Source organism: Aricia agestis, chromosome 6 (assembly GCF_905147365.1).
Source record: "Aricia agestis chromosome 6, ilAriAges1.1, whole genome shotgun sequence".
Lineage (NCBI taxonomy): Eukaryota > Metazoa > Arthropoda > Insecta > Lepidoptera > Lycaenidae > Aricia > Aricia agestis.
Window position 1 is genome coordinate 15,021,534 of NC_056411.1, and position 19,659 is coordinate 15,041,192.

Genomic DNA, 19,659 nt, shown 5'->3' on the forward strand with positions numbered 1-19,659 from the left:
TGATAAATAGTCTGGGAGGGCATTTCCTATTTTACTAAAATATTAAGTTTTTGTATTGATATTAAGAAGCAGCAGAGGGTTTTAGGCACGCTCGTAACGGCTGAGGTAATGCTACAGCTTGAAATGATGTCCGTTATAAAAATTTAAAAGTCTTTTTATATTTACTATCATGTGATCGTGCTTAAAACTCACTTCTACTGGACAAGGTTTGTATGCTGAACATTTGTGTAGAGATCGCGATGTTATTAAATTTAAGATAGTGATGTGAATGAAATGCTTTTATTTTTTAAAAAGGTTTTGCTTCGTCGCTTTAGTTTGTTGAGGCTTAGAACAAAAAAACTGTAGAATTTTTACATAGTGACATATTGTAAGGTTTACAAAATTAGGTCTTGTAATGCTAGTTGGTGCCAAACGAACGTGCCGTGAAGTCATAATATTATGTTCGAAGTGTAAATCTTTTTTTGCGTTTGCTCGTCACGGACTAGCACTAAAGCGACTAAGCACAGCCATGCGAGGCACTCTAGTTACCCTTGTATCTATATTGTAGTGTATCACTCTGCGTCTAGCGTAACTTTAGCTCGTAGGCGGAGATCTGATAACTCATTTGCAGTAGTATTTCTACATCTAGCGCCGGGGGTCAACAGTTACGCATAATATCTGTGAGTATGTACAGTTAATGTGTGCTCAAAAAGTAAACGTTGGCCTTTTTTGAATTTAAAAATGAATTAATATTTATTCGATAAAATATCATCTTGGACTGAGTCTATTTTTAATTATTAAAGGCACTATTTATTTCAAAATTTCTTGTGCCATATTTTTGTAAAAATGTCCCCCGCGTTGAATAGAAGTACCACTGGAAAGGGTTACGATATTACGTTCTATAAGAACGACGACTCAATACTTGTCGTCGGCTCTTGGACTACAATTTTCTTATCTATTTTCTACGTTACTCAATATGGAGTACACCGAGCGAGTGGCACGTTAAGGCTCCGGAATGTAGGTAGTGTATAGGAGGCGGCCGCCGCTCACTACGCTCAGTGCTGACAGTCGACGGGCGGACCGCACCGCGCGCCCCCGCCACCGCCGTCGCGGTAGATAGGCGAAATTATAATATTCATATCATTAGCTTTTACTTTAGGCGCAATTTTTTAAAACGTATGTTGAATTCCTGACAGCGATTAAACGTATTTGTTTGTGGCCTAGTTGATTTTACACGTCGGACGCGACTCGCGAGACGTTTATTTTTATGAAGATTTCGTGTTTCAACAATCGACGATGCAGGTGCTGCCGTGCGACTGCCGATGTTTGTAAATATATAAGTGTATACTAGGGGCGCCTCCGGGCGAGGCGCGCGGCCGCGCTGTACATAAGAACGATAATATATTCGAGTACTTGTATAGTTTCTTACTTTTGTAAGTGGCGAATGCGGAGTGTACATTCGGAGGTCCACCGAGTGCTCTGTTCCCCGAGCGGGCGACGCGCCGTCGTCCGCCGAGCTCACCAGTCATAGTATATGTATAGACGGTTACATTATTTAATTTAACGCCGACTTAGTCATAAATATCCAAATTTAGTTAATGCTACTAATATAATTATATTTAAACTCGCCCGTCCGGTCGCTCCGATCGTGCGAGTGGCTAGCGACGGTTGTACGGTGATGTGTCGCGTCAAGTGGCGCTCCCCCGCAGACCTCTCGAGCTGACCAATATAATATGACAATAATCTGTAGACTCCCCCTACCGGCCCGACTCCTCCCGCTGAACTGTGAGGCCCCCACACCGCGGTGGTTATATTGTGTTCTTAGGACGACCGACTTACCTCCGGATATTCTCACGTTTTACACGACCAACCTCGTACTGACAATATTATTTAATCTCAGACCAAAAATTATAATTTTAGCCAACTTTAATATTTGACGCCAAATTTTATTGAAAACGATGTAATAACTTTATGCATTAGCGATGTTATCTCGAGTATAATGTTACATGTAAACTTTACAATTATGTAAAAGTAAGAACGGTAAATGTTTATTTCTGGTCCTTGTCTCGAATAGTCTTTACACTTATTGATGTCTAACAACAAAATAAGGTAAACATAGGCTGCAAAACTAAAGTCAATTAACATTTTTGTAATTAACATTTAATAAAAACATGTAAAATTGGATTTAATCGATTGAAAGCATTTTTTCTCCACATTTTAAAACTTTACTGTATGCAAGTTGCTTAAGTTACTTAATAGAAAAGAGACTTAAAATATACAACAGTCAAAAATAAACTATGTGAAAACCCTTTAACTGAAATAAATTTTCGCAACATATAACTATTTAAGGTTAGCTGTCTTTGCCTGCCCTATGACTTTCCCAATGTACCAGACAAAGAAGGCAGACCTAATAGTTATTAGCTGTGTGAATATTTCTATAAATAAAAGATGCCGAACGTTAAAAGTGAATGTACAGACTAAACATGTAAAATTAAATTATTGGCTTAGATGTTCGCTTCATGGTATCTTATAAAGTTAGATATCACTTGCAAATTATAATGTTAAAGGCGTATGGATGCTTCGATTATTATTAATATTTAACCGTAGTTTTATAAATGAAGTGAAACGATAGAACTCGTCATCTATAAGAAATAAACTATTAAATTGTATTACTATTGTAACAGTACAAGCATAACAAGAATATGACTCGCTTTTTCACTTGTTCAAAATTATAAAATTATCTGTTTAAGTGCACATCAAAAGCTAAGACACAAACGTGACAACCAAAACAGGGTTTCAAGTATTGTAACGTTTTATAGTCAACAAATTTTTAGAACATATTATAAAAACACAATTTCAAAAGTATTAGGCATAATGTACCAGCGGCTTACACTTCTCCGATTTAGAAACTAAGAATAAACCACTGTAGCGTCGAATGCGGTAGGTAGGCGGAATCGAGGCACCATGGAATTGATTCGAAGCTCGTAGCGGTGCAGTAGATGGTCAGTACTTAACGTTAGGCGGGAGTCCGCAGTAGCTGTGCCATGCGACGGCTTGCGTAACGTCTGAATGTCTATACTCTGTACTCACGAGCACGTCGGGCGAGGTGACAGTAGTGTGTAGACGCGACCATCCCGGCTCGAGTCGCGGACGGCTAATATAGAATTACCAAAATCGTAGTTAGCGATCACGTATTATGTACATTGTAACAAATTTTTTTATATATTTTACCATTGTATAGTCTATCACGGACAGGTAGTTAGCAATATTAGTGAGAGGTGTGAGAGGTGCGGCAGGCGCCGGACGACTCGACTCTCGACACGCCGACGCCGTTGTTTTCTTTTATATTTTTTTGTTATATATTTTAATTACACAATCGATTTGTAGTTTTAATAATTATTATCATTAATTATTATATTGTAATATAATCTTATTAATGAAAAAATCAAACTGAAAATAAATAATAGAAATGATATTACGATGTGTATTTATTTCCTCATCTGTTTGGGGCCGTTCGAGTGGGAGACGGACTTTAAGCACGGATTAACAATAAAACGCTCATGAAACACAATTAAATGCACTTTATTTCCGACATGTATAAGGCTCATAATCGATATCAATACATTGCATTAAGCAGAGAACTGCTCCGGGCAGACCACGGTGGGCGGTGGCCCACGTATTATAAAAAATGCATCTGTTATGCTTACAAATTTGATTACAGTATAAAATTTCGTGGACAAAAGTCCATATTTTAACAGTAGTATTGTTGTAAACTTATTTACACTTGAATATTGTAACTAATTGAAACAGAGCCGGGCAGATCTATATTACATAATATATTTATACTCGCTCGAGTTGTATGCTACATGATATATAAATGTATATTGTAAAATGACTAAAGAAAAGCTACAACCATTGAGTTAATAATATGTATGGAGCAGATTAATTCTTGTGCAGTGTTTTTTTACTCTGGCCTTTTCTGGATACTACAAAGAGGTGGAATTTTTTTAATTATGCAGTGGCCAGTTGAATATGCTATAATATGCAAATAACACGGTGGTCTATCTCTGCTCTATACATACGCTCAACGTCTATACTTAAATTTCTAATCTCAGTCAGTATAATAAAACAATTTCTTCTCTCTCTCTCTTTGTCTCTTTATTTTACCATTTCTAAAAGAGAGTTATTATATAAAGCCGTCATTTGTAGTACTTGACGATACAAATTATATTTCATTTCATTTCGATGCCATATTGTAAATAGGTGTTATGAATTTATGGGTTAATTTAGATGTAAGTAGTAACTTGGTTAAAGTCAACTTATCAACTTATCAAAATTCATCATATAAACATTTTTTCTTTGGCCTTATAGTTTGGTGACATCATTAAAATGATATGGCTGATACTACTATAGCTACTGTCTACAATTACTATGATGCTTGGCAGTATTATTAAATGACCATTTCAGGTTTCGACCATAAGCATCAATAAAATTTTAATATGTTCAGACTTCAGTATTTTTACTGACTGAGATTATAAATATGATACATATGATACACTGCGGGTTTACTGCGTGGGCGAGAACTCGGTGGGCTCGAGGATGCGGCAGTGCATCTCGCGGATGAGCGGCACGGTGTAGGCCACGCACTCGTCCCAGCCGGGGTTGCGCCACGTGCTCTCGCGGGTCTCACGCCGCGCCTGAAGATCCTTGTAGCCTGCAAATATTGTAACTTGTATGAGTTGTAGGGGTTCATCCATAAAGTATGTCATAACTCACACCTAAACGAGAAGGGAGGGGTTTGATGAAGCGTGACAATGTGAGGGGGGGACTACCCAAGTATTGTGACATCACATTTTAAATTTAACAAATTAAATTGCCTATAAATATTAAGGTGGTTTAAGTTTTCAGGTTTATAATTACAAATTTGTGACGTCACACTAGGGGGTGTCTGAAATGTGTTTAAATGTGACATCCTGTGACAAGAGGGGGGGGGGGGGGTCTATAAATCATGAAAATCGTGTGACATACTTTATGGATAATCCCTAGTATGAAGTATGAGTGCAAAATTGGTGACGTCCTAAAACAAAATAATTATTCTGTGGCATATGTATGTATGTATCAAAGCTACTTGTACTAATATGTATTCTGTGTCATAGCGAGAAATGTTGACTTGACTGTAGATTTAGGGTGAGACTAGATTCCATACAACTGACGTTTGTACAACGTCAGATTCACGTTTGTAAAACGTCGGTTCTATGGAACATGAAGTGTCGCGCCGCGTCGCGTCGCTACCGCGTAGTGTCAGTGTCACATAGTGCGTGCGGTCCCACCTTTCACATTTTGTGTGTACTGTCATTAAACTTCGATTTTATTCATGTCCACGGTCCAAACTTTTCTTTGTTACATAGTTTATATTCTCTTTGCTTTTCTTGGCACACTCAATTCGTAACCTCCAATAAAGTCTAATAGCTCTTTGTTGAAGTTTTGTAAGATTTAATGATTTATGGATATTTTAGGCCCATAATAAATTATCCCATCAAAAAGCAAATTGCTGCAGTGATTCAATAATAATAATCATTACTTTTGCTATAAAGATTTTGAGTTACTTACACCAAATGTGATGAACATTGTAAAGTCTTCCTATTTGTGAGAAATATCCGGCAAAAGCTTCGTTTTGTGCACGCCTGTATGTAAGACCTCGGGCCCAATTGTTGCCCCATTCAATCATGGTGCCAGGTTTTAAGCTGAAAAAATTATATATTTTTTGGTTATAATACTGGAGGTGATATAAATTACAAATTATTTGAAATTTTATACCATTCATACCACATACCTGTAGGATCTTATCTCATAAATGTTTTTGGGTGAGCGGGGCTCCCCAGAAGGCCAGAAGCTAAATGCAAGAAGATATTGTAAATGACGAGACCGAACAAAGTTCCCTCTTTCTTTTTCTAATGCTCGGTAGTCCTGCAAAGGGTAAGCCTGATCAGAAATTGAAGTTATTGAAGCATTAACCTTGTTAATAAAAAAATTAAAGCAATATTATTTGGTTTTATAACTAGAATATTGGTGTTACAAAAATATCACACCAAAATTGAAGTACGACTAAAAATTAATAGCACACATACAGCATTCTCTCTGAATAATATTTTTGCTTTGTCAATCTTCTCAAATCCACCAACATATCTCCATAAATGTAATGCCTGGTCCATATCCCCAACAGATACAGTCCATGATCCAACAAGCTCACAGCCTAAATCCGCTTTTCTAGATGCAATAAACTCGGATGAAGTTTTGCTAAAATAAACAAGATCATGAGGTTATTTTTTGTCCGAATTAAAATAATATATTATAGAAGTTGATATTATACATAGGGGCACTAAATATATTTATAGGACAGATAACTATATGTTAAGATATATATAAATATATATCTTAACATATAGTTATCTGTCCTATTCGCTTAACGTAATGGATAACAATATATCAAAATTCAGAGATAAGAATGTTTATTGTGTGATATGGCTATTGACTTACAATAATTCGCCTAAACATTGTATGTGATCTAAGACCTTTAGAAATTGCATAATCATTTAGTTACTATGTTGCTGATTTTGTTAACCTATAAATAGAGAAATGGTAAAAGTGATAAGCTATGTAGTAGAACGTTTACATACTAGTTTTTTAGGTATTTGTCCACCGAGTCCGGGCGAATATTGTGAGTGTGCAACGCATACACAATCTCCTTGTCGCTCAACATACGACTGTGCGACTCCTTCGTTGGTTCTATTTTCCGAACCAGAAGTTTAGAAAGCCATCCATCGTCAGCATTAGACCGTACACCGGTAGTGCAAATATATCTGAAAACGTACAAAGTTTGAACACATATCAAATTTACACTTTGGAATGTTAGTCGCTTTCAAAAAGGTATTTGTAAATACATCGAACATGTACCTACCTTGACTGTTTTGGTATTGATAAACCGAGATTAACCACTTTTTTAATGGACTTCATTATGATAAAAACACTTTTGCAGTCCACTCGGCCACTATAATTCTAATTCAAAACAATTTCTCGAACCAATTGGGAAATTCTCCGTTGTTATCAATTCATTTGACAAAATCACTTGAAGGTTAACATAAAAATAGAAGATGGTAAAAAGTGACATCTATTGTGTGTGACCTTCACTATTGATAAGAGATAAGAGAAAAAACACCGGCTAAGTGGCAAGTGCTATTGAATATTGAAAAAAATAGTTGAATAAATTAATCAATATCGATCCAATATTTTCACATAACAATGAAATCTTTCATTAGGTAAATCCAAGGTAATTTTTTAAAACCTGTTGTTAATCTTTAGAGGTAGAGTCTGGCTAACGAAAGATGAGATTGGCTTTTTATTCCAAAACTGATTATGGTAACACTGTCATTAACGTCATTGTCACCTATAGCATCTGTTGTATATATGTGTCAAAGTGTTTTCACTTTATATATTTCTGTAGTTTACGTGATTTTCTAATTTAAACGTGACGAAAACTTCGAAAAGAGATTTGCGAAAACTGCTTTTAGCTATGATTAGTAAGAACGAAAAAGAAGTGAAAAGGATGCAATTTTTAAACAAAAACAAGATTGTTTACATGAAATAATTATCCTAGTGCATTGGTAAGTACAGGTAAAAGATTTTGATACTTTCAATTACAGTTAATTAAAATCATTATTATTTATCACGTAATTGAATTTATTGTTTTGCAGGTAACATGAATGATGCAAAGGATTCAGTTATGCAAGTTATAATACCAAGCATAAATAAATTATGAGATATTATGTTCCAAGAAGAGTGTTTAGAGAAAAAACAGTTCCCTGATGAGATTTCTTTTTAGAGGACCGGTTGGTCTCTCTAAGAGTTCACTAGAGGTCGGAGGAGTATAGAGTAAAACTCGATATACTGTGGTGAACTGAAGTGGTTTATTGAACAATCTGTGCGGTTTATATACAAAAATTTTACATAATTATTATTATTCTAAGTCTGTACAAAAGCTAAAAGATTAATTTTTATTGGCTGTTACACATTAGACAGAGACATAAAGAATGGGATAAAAATATTTACAAAACACGAAAGAGAAAAAAATCGAATAAGAAATATTTACAAGGTAATTATGATTGCCGCGCGAGGATCTGGCCGCGCCGTGGCTCGCGGCGCTGGCATCGCCCGAGTATAAATATGGGCTCTCGCGGGCCGCGAATTCAGTTCGCCCCACAGATTACTAGTATATATTTGGTTCGCCCGCGCGCGCCATTTCGACGTCGTCTCGCTGTCGGTCGTCGCTGCTCCGATAATAATAGTAGTGCCGCCATTTTGTGAAGATGTTATGAAGCTCTGCAAACTCCATGAAGACCGTAGCCACGCTGCGAAGATCCCTCGCTCGACGTAGCCTCAATGTGAAGACGCGTAGTGTTGTGTTGCGAAGAATTCTTATTAGAAAAATGCCTTTTTCAAGGCCGGTTCATGTCGGTATTATTATGTGGCGGTACCCACAATTCGCCTAACATTCCTGCATCGCGCTATCGAAGTTTCGGAGAACGGCAAGATATAAACAACGTCTGAAATGACGTCATCGGACGCTCGGTCGCAAGATCTGCCTTTTCGGCCGCCACGAACAACGTTAAATTGGTGACCACCGACAAGAACACGCATCCTTCTGGACATCAATCATCATCAACACTCCCAGCCCCTCCGCACCACGTCAGCAGACATCAAGCATAACCGGGTAGCCTCGACCATAAGCCGCGTTGGAGGTCCGCGCCGGTCGAACCCGCGTCTGGTTTGAACGAGGCAGCCATAGGCTACAACGACCGGTCAGCAAGCAGAGCACGGGGTCCCTCTCCTGGTCATTGCACGCGTAGCTTCGGCCCACACCTGATAACACAAGCGCATCGAAGAATACCACAGGTCTTCGGGGGGGAATGATGTGGCGGTACCCACAATTCGCCTAACGTTCCTGCATCGCGCTATCGAAATTTCGGAGAACGGCAAGATATATACAACGTCTGAAATGACGTCAGTGGGCTTCGGCCTGACCGAGCATGCTATCTCGCTCGGTCGGAAGATCTTCCTTTTCGGCCGCCACGAACAACGTTAAAATTACATGGACAGTTTCTCTCGTCATTGCGAACGTACGTTCTTCGCAGAACGATTTTCTTCTGTGTTTCATCTTCTATAACGAACGTATACAAAGACGGCGTGAGTTCTTTTCAGAGCGCGTTGTTTTCTTTGTTTCAATCGGCGCACGAACGTAGGTACTGCTACATCTTCTTTGACCGGTAAGACCCTAACGTTACAAAAAATACCTGAAAGCAACCTTGTTATTGAATTCTAACTTTATTAATGAACATATTTACAGATGTCAGTGTTTGTACTCTTAAAAGGATTAAAAAAGAAGGCCACATAAATAAAGGCGTGTGGTTACGGGAGTTTGGCTGGGAGATGTTAATGCATCCGCCGTATAGTCCTGACCTTGCACCTTTAGATTTCCACCTGTTTCAATCGCTGCAGGATTCCTTAGGCAGTGTCAGGTTGACATCACAAGAGGACTGCCAAAACCACTTGTCGCAGTTTTTTCATCAGAAGCCCCAAAATTTTTATAGCAATGGGATCATGTCCCTACCAACAAGATGGCAAAAAGTTGTCAAACAAAATGACACCTACATATTTTAGTCAATTAACTTTATAAAAAAACCTTTCGAATGTTTAATATAAAATGCGAAAAAAAAATCCGCAACCTTTGATTTTTAGTTTAAGAAAATGAAGATAATTGTTTGGTTAAATTATATTTTGTAATATATTTCATGTACGGTAAGTATTAAAGAAGAAGTTTTAATTCTCCGACAAAAACATGCAAGAGTTTTCGTCAAAAACAAAACACAATGAAATGTATTGCAAAATAAAATTTGTATATACAACAATAAACTTATTCTTGAAATGAGTTATCCAAACTAAAATATAATATTAATGTCATAAATAATCATTAATCAAGTATCAAAACTATAATTCCGACTATAGACAAGGTTGCCATACGTAGATTTTTTGAATTTGCCGCCTTTTTCCAGTCTCATCTTTCGCTAGCCAGACTCTATTGTAAACTTGTTGTAAACGGCCATTGAGAGTTTGTGTTAACTTTTAAGTTTTAATTTGCACCAAACTTGCACTAGAGAACCTTTTAGAAATTTAAATGAAACTATACATTCCATACATCCATACATGATACAAGACGTAACGCTACATTAAACTTATAAATTATCTTTTTAGCTTACAAAAATACTGATTGAAAAGCCCAAAAAACGTTGTTTAAAACTTACGTATTTAATGTTAAATCCACGTGTTTGAGGCATTCTTTGACTATTCTTATGGTTTATTATTTAGCGGAACCACAAAACTCAACAATATCTAGCTTTTAATGTTCACTAAAAACCTTTATTAAAGTGTTACTTTTATTACTTGAAATATTCAGATCGACTCCTTTGTTATGTCCTAGTAAGTAGGACATAACATTACACGCTTTTGACGTGTACCACAATGATACTTTATCTATGGGATGACCAGAGTGGTACTATAGACTATAGACTACGATGTTGCCACTTTTTAATTTCTTTACTTTTTTGACAGACTATAAGTTCCAACGCTGCCATCTTACAAAAAACCAGCCAAGTGCGAGTTGGACTCGCCCATTAAGGGTTCCGCAACAGCAATAAGGTTTTTTTTATTAGAAGGTTTTCTATTTATTTTTATATTTCAGTTGATACAATTGAAGTTATATGAAGGTTTACCATACACCAAAATTACTTGCTAGATCTCGTTCACACCAACTTTCGTTGGTAGTTTTTATAGTAATGTACATTATATATATTTTTTTAGAATTGTCATGCCCCTACTATAGAAGTTAGGGGGGGGGGGGGGGGGGGGGGGGGGACACATTTTACCACTTTGGAAGAGCCTCTCTCGCAAACTATTCAGGTTAGAAAAAAATTATATTAGGTAACTATGTTTTTTGAGGACCTATCCATAGACCACCCACACGCACATGTTAGACGAAATTTTTTTTCAGTTGTACCTATGGGAACCCCTAAAATTTTTGATAATTTTTCCATTTTTGTATCAAAATCTTAATGCGGTTCTCAGACTACATCTACTTACCAAGTTTCAATAGTATAGCTCTTATAGTTTCGGAGAAAAGTGGCTGTGACATACGGACGGACAGATAGACATGACGAATCTATAAGGGTTCCGTTTTTGCCATTTGGCTACGGAACCCTAAAAACGTCATTTTTGACAGTTCTCCTTTACGCAGGCAGCAGGGCTCCCGCCCACCGTCCCACGTTCTTATAAAGCCTTGTTGCACTGTATTCAAAAGCCTTTTTTTTATGAAATAAGGGGGCAAACGAGCAAACGGGTCACCTGATGGAAAGCAACTTCCGTCGCCTATGGACACTCGCAGCATCAGAAGAGCTGCAGGTGCGTTGCCAGCCTTTTAAGAGGGAATAGGGTAATAGGGGAGGGTAGGAAAGGAAAGGGAATAGGGGAGGGTAGGGAAGGGAATAGGGTAGGGGATTGGGCCTCCGGTAAACTCATTCACTCGGCGAAACACAGCGCAAGCGCTGTTTCACGCCGGTTTCCTGTGAGAACGTGATATTTCTCCGGTCGAGCCGGCCCATTCGTGTCGAAGCATGGCTCTCCCACGTATGAAAATTTACCTTGCCTTGTCGCACAGTATCGACATTTTAATAATAACTACGGAACCCTAAAAAGGATATAATGTCAATAAATTATGAAAGTATTTCTAAAAAACTATAGCAGTATACAGTATACATCAGTGCGATTCGATGAGATTTGATTGGTGATGAGATAGCATAGACATAATATAATGCTACAGTATATATTATGTCTATGTGAGATAGTGAACCACAGAATTTTTAGGTTGCTCTAGCTAGTACACTGCTTACTGTTTAGAAATATGTCGTATTTACAAAATATGTCAAATAATTGACAGGAGTTTTTGGGAGAATGTGAAAGAGTGATGTTGTGTTTTTATATTATTTTCCTAAAATTTTGTTAACTGGGTTTTTAATGTGTAATATTGGTAGGATATAAATATAATGTCGGCTGTACACTCTCGCCGAGACACAGCGAGGCGGCCCGAGTGCGAGAGTGTAAATGGGTGCGCTCGCCTCGTCTCGCCTGTCTCGGACCCTCTCGGTCCGGTGTCGGTATTTTGTGCCCGAGACAAAGGGTCTCGCGAGGAAAGCGAGCGCATTACTGTACACTCTCGCGTTTTTCACTATTAGTCGCGCCAATAGACAGTGCAGAACAGAAAAATAACAATAATAAACGTCATTATCAGTCATTATCTGTGAGAAATAAAATTAAATACGATTATAGACAATGAGTTTCTAAAATAAGTAACATAGAATATCATTGATTATAGATCTTTGGATTACAATGATATCTTTCGATGCATAGAGAAAAATAATAGTCCATCTTCTCTGAGTTCATAACTGCAATTGAACTAAGCGAGAATGTACATGATCGCACTCGAGCAAGGGGCTCTCGCACGAGACTCTCGCCCGAGAGCTCTCGCCGAGAGTGTACAGCCGACATCAAATATTCGTTATCGTGCACAAGTGTGGGAAAGTGATGTAGTAACCAGAAACGTGCTCTTTTGTGTTCCCTCCAAAACTCCATCAAAAGTTTCAGTAAAGCGTCGTACCACTTTACTGAATCGACCGACTTGACTTCTTGACTGTATTGACTTTATACTTAGACTTTGACTAGACTTTGGACCTGACTGACCTGACGATAATATATAAAAAATTGTATTAAAGAATATTGTTTTCCCGCCATAATATTATATTCGACACTGGTCATGGTTATAGCCGAAGTGCCATTATATGAAAAAAAAAAAATAATTGACACATTTTGTCGTCAGACATGTCAACTGTCAATATTCACAATTGTCAATTTTTGTTTTACAAAAGCAATTCGTATTTTCTCTTTTTATTTTGCATGTAAAAACAGCAAATAACGATACATCGTTGGAACCGGAAATCAGGAGACTAACTCTGATCATGGGTAAGAAATAATACGTTAGGTCGTGGTAAATTGTTTTCGAAGTGGGCGGAACTGAGAACTTGCCTAGTGCTAATTTTATTTGTTTATTACACAGCGTCCAGCGAGGTGACCAAGCTGCAGCAGCATTTGGCACTTCTCAAGGAGGAGTACAGTAAACTGCAAAGTCATTGTGCAGAAGTAGAACGGAAGTATACTTTAGCAGCAGCATCGGCAGGAGATCTGAGTGAAACCAGTTTTGTAGCCAGGCTTTTAATGACCGTCTCTACGCTGTACGGTCGAGAAACTTACTCTGACATTGTTATCAAGCTGCAGAATAAATCAGTTCCAGGACATAAGTTTGTTTTAAATGCTAGATCAGATGAATGGAATGAGGATGCTTTGAAACACCTAAATGAACTTGGTAAGGATATAAAAACGTAGAATTATTGTATAAGCTCATCTCAATTCAAATTGAATTTTTCTTAAAATATTAACAAGTTAATTTAAAACATTCTCACTTATAAAATAAAAGGATCTATGTAGTTGGAATTTACATAATTGTGTCATGATTAATTACATGTTAATACAAATCCCTTATCTATCTTACTCATCTTTAATTATTTTCAGCCTGTATCTGTAAAGTATTATATTTTCTTATTAATTCATCAAGCTCCATACGGAATTCTATTGTTCTTGTTTTTCCACGATCGATGGGTTGAACTACAATTTGTGAACTTGTCAAGTTATTCAATTACGAGGCAACTTGAATGGCAAAAAAAAAACATTGTTTTAAAAATTATTATTAATTACTAAATAAACATCTTTGATTCTTCCAGATTGGTCAGATTTGTCTGATGAAGTTGGTTCAGCTTTATTAAAGTGGCTGTACACAGATGTCGTGGACTTATCCAGGGGAGAGGCTTTTGCATTACAAATGATGAAGTCCGCTGCTAATTTCAAACTTCTTGGCCTGGTTGGGAAATGTGAACAAGCTTTAATTGCTAGTGTTGGTGTCAGGTAATTAAAATTATTTTTGTTAATTTTCATATACATAAAAAGATACCATCAGAAAAATTGATTTATAGGTATATGGGTGTAATTTGGTTAGGTTATCAAAAATCTTTGGTCTGTTGCCTTGTCTTGTGGTGCAGAACCTATGAATCAATTTCTACTATATCACTTTCATTCATAACTAACTTTACTTGATTATTATATTTAAACATAATGCGAATATTAAACATAAAAGGTAGTGTATGCATTGTTATAAAAATGAATTTTTAAATAATTTTTATATCAGGGGTCACCAATTAGTTTCACTCGGGGTCCATTTTAAGAAATGAAATTACCTTGGGGGTCCACACACAAATTACCAAGGTATATTTTACTTACATATCAATGAGAAAAGTGAAAATTTTTATTGCTTGTTTGAAGTGAAATTGCTGCAAGCTATTGACATTAAATCTTGGAGAAGTTCATCAGTAAGTCGAGACCAAAATTTATTTTTAACAAAGTTCATCTTTGAAGATTTTTGGTCCGCATACAATGGGTCGGCGGTCCAAATGCGGACTGCGGTCCGCCATTTGGTGACCCCTGATTTACATCATGAATATTAATTTTTATATAAAATATGTAATAATTATGTAAACCATTAAAAAAAAGCACTCTGTGTATTTATTTTTCAGAAACTGTGTAAAGTTTTATTCTGCTGCTGATGAGATTTCTGCATCAGCTTTAAAAGAACACTGCTCTGGATTAATATCAGCACACTGGGACGATTTGACAGGTTAAAAACATTTAAAATATTACAATAATTATTGTTGAACACTAAGAGTATCAGTGAATGACTGATAAGTTACTAAATATAACTTTATCAGTGTTTGCAGCCTTAACATTATTTTTCTAAAATGTTTTTGGCATCAATTTTGGCCTCAAATAGTTTTGAAACAAAAAAGGACCAATTTTTAGCACAAATACAAACAACAGAGTCTGTATTTGTGCAAAAAGTTGGTCCAGTCATTTTAAAACCCATTAAATGCATATAAATTTCCAAACACATATTTTCTATTTAATTATAATAATATAAGTATAGAAGATGAAAAAGATAGGAATCCATATTTTAATCTGATAATACTACCAAAATTTTATTTCAATGTTGGTTGTCTTAAGACATAGGCCTCCTCCAGATTATGCCACATTGTCCTGTCTCTGCAATCTCTTCTCCAATTCTTGGGTAGGTCATCTTCCCACTGTTTACATTGCCTTCCTTGTTTTCTTTTTCCATTCCTTGGGTTAGGTCTTTTGTCCACTTTCCCTTGTTCGACCTCATCATAATAATATTATGTCCAGTTCAGCACCATTTCAGTGTTTTGACTTTTTCTATTACATCTGTTACTTTTGTTGCATTGCGTAGATCGGTTATGGCTGGTTTACATTTGTTACCCTCCTATCGATCTCTTTTGTGATTATATTCGTGGGTGATAAAATGTGGCCGAGATACACATATTCATCAACACATTCAATTGATTGGTTTGCTACTACTTTTGCATCTTTTTTCTTTTTAATTAAATAAGGGGGCAAACAAGTCACCTGATGGTAAGCAACTGCCGTCGCCCATGGACACTCGCAGCATCAGAAGAGCTACAGGTGCGTTGCCGGCCTTTTAAGAGGGAATAGGGTAATAGGGGAAGGTAGGGATGGAAAGGGAACGGAATAAGGGAGGGTAGGGGATTGGGCCTCCGGTAAACTCACTCACTCGGCGAAACACAGCGCAAGCGCTGTTTCAGGCCGGTTTTCTGTGAGGACGTGGTATTTCTCCGGTCGAGCCGGCCCATTCGTGCCGAAGCATGGCTCTCCCACGTCAAATTGTTCTCTCCCACGTCAAATTGTTCTCTCCCACGTCAAATCTTGAAGGTTTGCAGGTCGTATAGGTTTCTGTTGGTCATGACTTTTGTTTTACTTGCATTCATGGACTGAACTATCTACTGAAAGCCTAAAAGTTGGGTTTTAGGCTTTCAGTAGATAGTTCACTGAGTATTTTTTGTAGTTCTGCATGTGTTTTTGCAGATAGTACTAAATCATCAGCAAACCTGAGGTGTGTTATGTTTTGTCCATTCATACTGATGCCATTGTTTTTCCAGTCTAATCATCTAACAATGTCTTCTAGAACAGCCGTGAACAGTTTTGGGGACAAAGGGTCTCCTTGCCTTACTCACTTATGGATTTTAAACTCTTCGCCTATTCCTTCTAATATTCTTGCTGTGTTGTCGTTGCAAATTTTTTAAATTATGTTTATGTATTTTTGTTGTATTCCTTGCTTTTGTAGGGCTTTATAGATGGAAGTGTGAATTAGTGAGTCAAAGGCTTTATTATAGTCCACGAAACCGATATAATATGTTCGTTTTGTTTTTCTATTAGTTGCTTTAAATAATGAATATGGTCAACCGTCGAGAAATCGTTACGGAATTCTGCCTGTTATTTTGGTTGTTGTTCATCTAGGCTTTTGGTTAGGCAGTCTAGGATTATTTTGCTGAAGATTTAATAAGTGTTTTTCATTAGACTGATGGGCCCATCAGTCTAATGACATTATTTTTGTCCCCCTTTTTGTTGAAGAGTATTACAGTTGATTTTGTCCATTGTTTAGGTATTGTTTCTGTTGTAATAATCATGTTGAAGAGCTCTGTTAGTGGCTGCACTGAAACATGTGCTATCCCTTATAGAATTTCATTTGTTATTATGTCCTCGCCGGGTGCTTTATTGTTTTTTTTTTTTGGATAATGGCTTTTTAGTTTCTGCCGGGAGTATGTCTGGAACTTTTTCCTCGTTTATAGTGCAGTGGATTAAAGCCTCGTTGTCTATTTCTGCTTCCGGTAAGTGATATAAGTTTTGATAAAAATGTAGCTGTTTTACTTATTTTTCTCTTTGTTTAGTTAAAATTTCAGCACCTTTTCTGTTTTTTGTTTTGATCTCAGGAATCCATTCTTTTAGCGTTTTAAGTGCTTTCTTTGTTCCTCCCGTTTTTTTCTATTTCTTGTCTAATATGTGTCAATCTTAATTCTTTGTTTCCTTATATTTATATAAATTTTTTTGCTGATATCTTCTATTTGTTTCAGGTTGTTTTTTCTATTTTTTATTAGTCCCCTTCTTATTTCCATGAGTTTTTTGGCTTCTTGTCCTAGCTTGTCTTTTGCTTTATATTGGATTCTTATTTTGTTTGCTCTGGATGTAACGGATTTTTATAATATGTTGTATTTTTCTTGTATGTTGTTGTTATCTGCTAGTGTTTGGATATTTTTTTGGAGTTCTGGCTAATGCCAGAATCATAGAATGGTAAGAGCCATTATGAACACAACTCAAAAGAAATCAAGAAGTAAATGAAAGAATTCTAAAACGTCCAACATCCCAAATCCTCTTCCGCCAGAACATTATTTGGGATGTTGGACGTTTTAGAATTCCTTAATTTACTTCTTGATTTCTTTTGACTTGTGTTCATAGTGGCTCTTACCATTCTATGATTTGTGCTGAAATTGAGTTTGTTAATTACTTTTACATTATTGAAATGTGTTGGGGAATTGGTAAGTATGTAGTCGATTACATTGGTGTGCTTGCCATCAGGAGAAATTCCATTGTCGCGATGGTTTTCTTTTGTAGAATCCATTCACAATTTCAGGTTGTTTTCCAGGTTGTGGGCCAGTTCTACTAACTTGCATCCGTTAGAATTTCTTTTGCCTCTGCTATATTTACCTATAATATTTTCTTCCCCCTTTGTTGTTTCCCTATTTGGCTGTTAAAATCTCCCATGTCAATTTTTTGCTTATAACATTCTAACAGGGTTTAGGGTTTTATAAAATGTTTCATTCTCTTTCTCGTTTGCTTATTCTGTGGGTGCGTAGGTCTGTATGATAGACCAGGGTGATTTATGGTTAATAAAATATTGCGATACGATCTGATTTGCTTATGAATTCCATAATGTTCCTTGTCTCTCTCTTTTCCTTTCCTTGTCTCTCTCCTTTGTAGTATAGGATGTAGTCGGGGTGTTCTCGTATTTCTTCACCCATTCTTCGCTCATTCTTGTGATTGGTCCAAATGTTGACAGCCAACCAATCACAGAGCCTGAACCGTGTCTTGAGACCGAGATGCATCTTGAGTACTAACTATTTACACCGGCCCTAGTATGTCCCATTTGATTGAACTCAGGACTTCTTCCAGTTCAAATAGTTTTTCGTCTATTTGCAGTGTTCTGGTGTTTAGTGTTGCTATATGTTCTCAGTACTACATTATAACTTATAACTAATAAATAGCTCTACTTTCCTCACTGCCACTATAACTATCACAAAGCTATATTGTATTGGCTAGAAGCCCGCGGTTCCGCAATTGTTGTTGTGTTGCACTTTCCTTGACCCTTTTTGTTTCGTAGGTGAGGATTTCGCTCACATGTCGTCGGCGCTGCTGTACCGAATGCTCAAGAATAAAACCACTCAGCCGCTGCACGGTGCTGTCCGACTGTTGAGAGAGGATGTTGTGTTCCTTTGCCTGGTCGAGAACCACGCTAATGTGAGTACTAGTTTTATTATTTTATAAACTAATATATAAAAATAAGTCGGGTTCTTTGGGCGACTAAAACATAGGAAAGAGTAATAGTACCAGGAAACCAAGCTGAGCGGCAGCATAGCAAGTCCATTTATTCCTTGTCAGATAGCAGACCTGCGTAATTTGGTCGAGATATGTCAAATTCAGCCTAAAGATAACTTGGTGAGTTGTGAACTTGTGACATACAATAACACGTTTGTGCGGAATTGCCGGTGACGACAGTAATTATCGCTCTAACAATGACAAATTAATTTATAGTCATCGCTAGGGAGTAATTTGACATTTTGGCCTAATTACACCTACCGAGTACAGTAGACAGAACAGCTTTCGGCTAAGCACTCGGATTGTTTATTATGGACGTGGTCGGCTGAGGACACTGCCTCGCCAGTCGCCACTCTTCTCGGCGGGTGTAATCAGGCCTTAAGGTTGACAATTTTGGCAGATCTTGGTCACGCTGCACGCAGTGGCGTAACTATAGGCAGGCCTGAGAAAATGCCACGGGCCCCCGACCCAAAAGGGCCCCAGATTTTTTATATGTACATTGTTTTATTATTAACGTGAATCAATTTGCCACGGGCCCCGGAGTTTATAGTTAGTAGTTACGCCACTGGTTGCACGCAGAATAAAATATAGCCATTAATATTATTTTAAACAAACTGAAGTAACCAAAATCGATATAAGTACATACATAGTTGTGCTTATATGGCCTTCTCGTAACACTTATTTTAGCGCAATGTAAGGAGTCCATAACTTATCAGAGGCAAGGTAGTTGGAAATTGAAATAAAATAATTTTGGCTATAGTTTTAATTACTTAAATGAGAAAAAATACAATAATAAGTAAAACAGCGCGTACGAAAGAGGTATTTTCTTTTCATTTGGAAATAAATAGTGTCATTGATGTTTTGACTAGGAATTAATGATTCGTTACTTAATTGCTTTCTCTTAAAAATAAAATAATAATAATTTTATATTCATGTTCTGTACAAGAATTT

At 37.0% G+C, this 19,659-nt stretch overlaps 2 protein-coding genes across 2 annotated transcripts in view; one reads left to right on the forward strand and one right to left on the reverse strand.

Moving 5' to 3' along the window:
• Nucleotides 1-3,542: 3,542 nt before the first annotated feature.
• On the reverse strand, nt 3,543-7,141 carry LOC121728436 (protein NipSnap). The gene is made up of 6 exons (XM_042116631.1): nt 6,938-7,141; nt 6,657-6,839; nt 6,108-6,276; nt 5,813-5,946; nt 5,590-5,723; nt 3,543-4,693 (listed from the first exon to the last, which is right to left on the reverse strand). The coding sequence occupies exons 1-6, from the start codon at nt 6,991-6,993 to the stop codon at nt 4,545-4,547; spliced, it is 825 nt and encodes a 274-aa protein (XP_041972565.1). The 5' UTR covers nt 6,994-7,141; the 3' UTR covers nt 3,543-4,544.
• Nucleotides 7,142-12,989: 5,848 nt separating this feature from the next.
• The window catches only part of LOC121728330 (rabankyrin-5), a 64,078-nt gene continuing 57,408 nt past the window's right edge, over nt 12,990-19,659 (forward strand). The window contains exons 1-5 of the mRNA XM_042116489.1: nt 12,990-13,101; nt 13,196-13,501; nt 13,917-14,097; nt 14,763-14,863; nt 18,494-18,630. Coding sequence (XP_041972423.1) covers nt 13,098-13,101; nt 13,196-13,501; nt 13,917-14,097; nt 14,763-14,863; nt 18,494-18,630 — 729 coding nt within the window. The 5' untranslated portion in view covers nt 12,990-13,097. The remainder of the gene's footprint in view (nt 13,102-13,195; nt 13,502-13,916; nt 14,098-14,762; nt 14,864-18,493; nt 18,631-19,659) is intronic.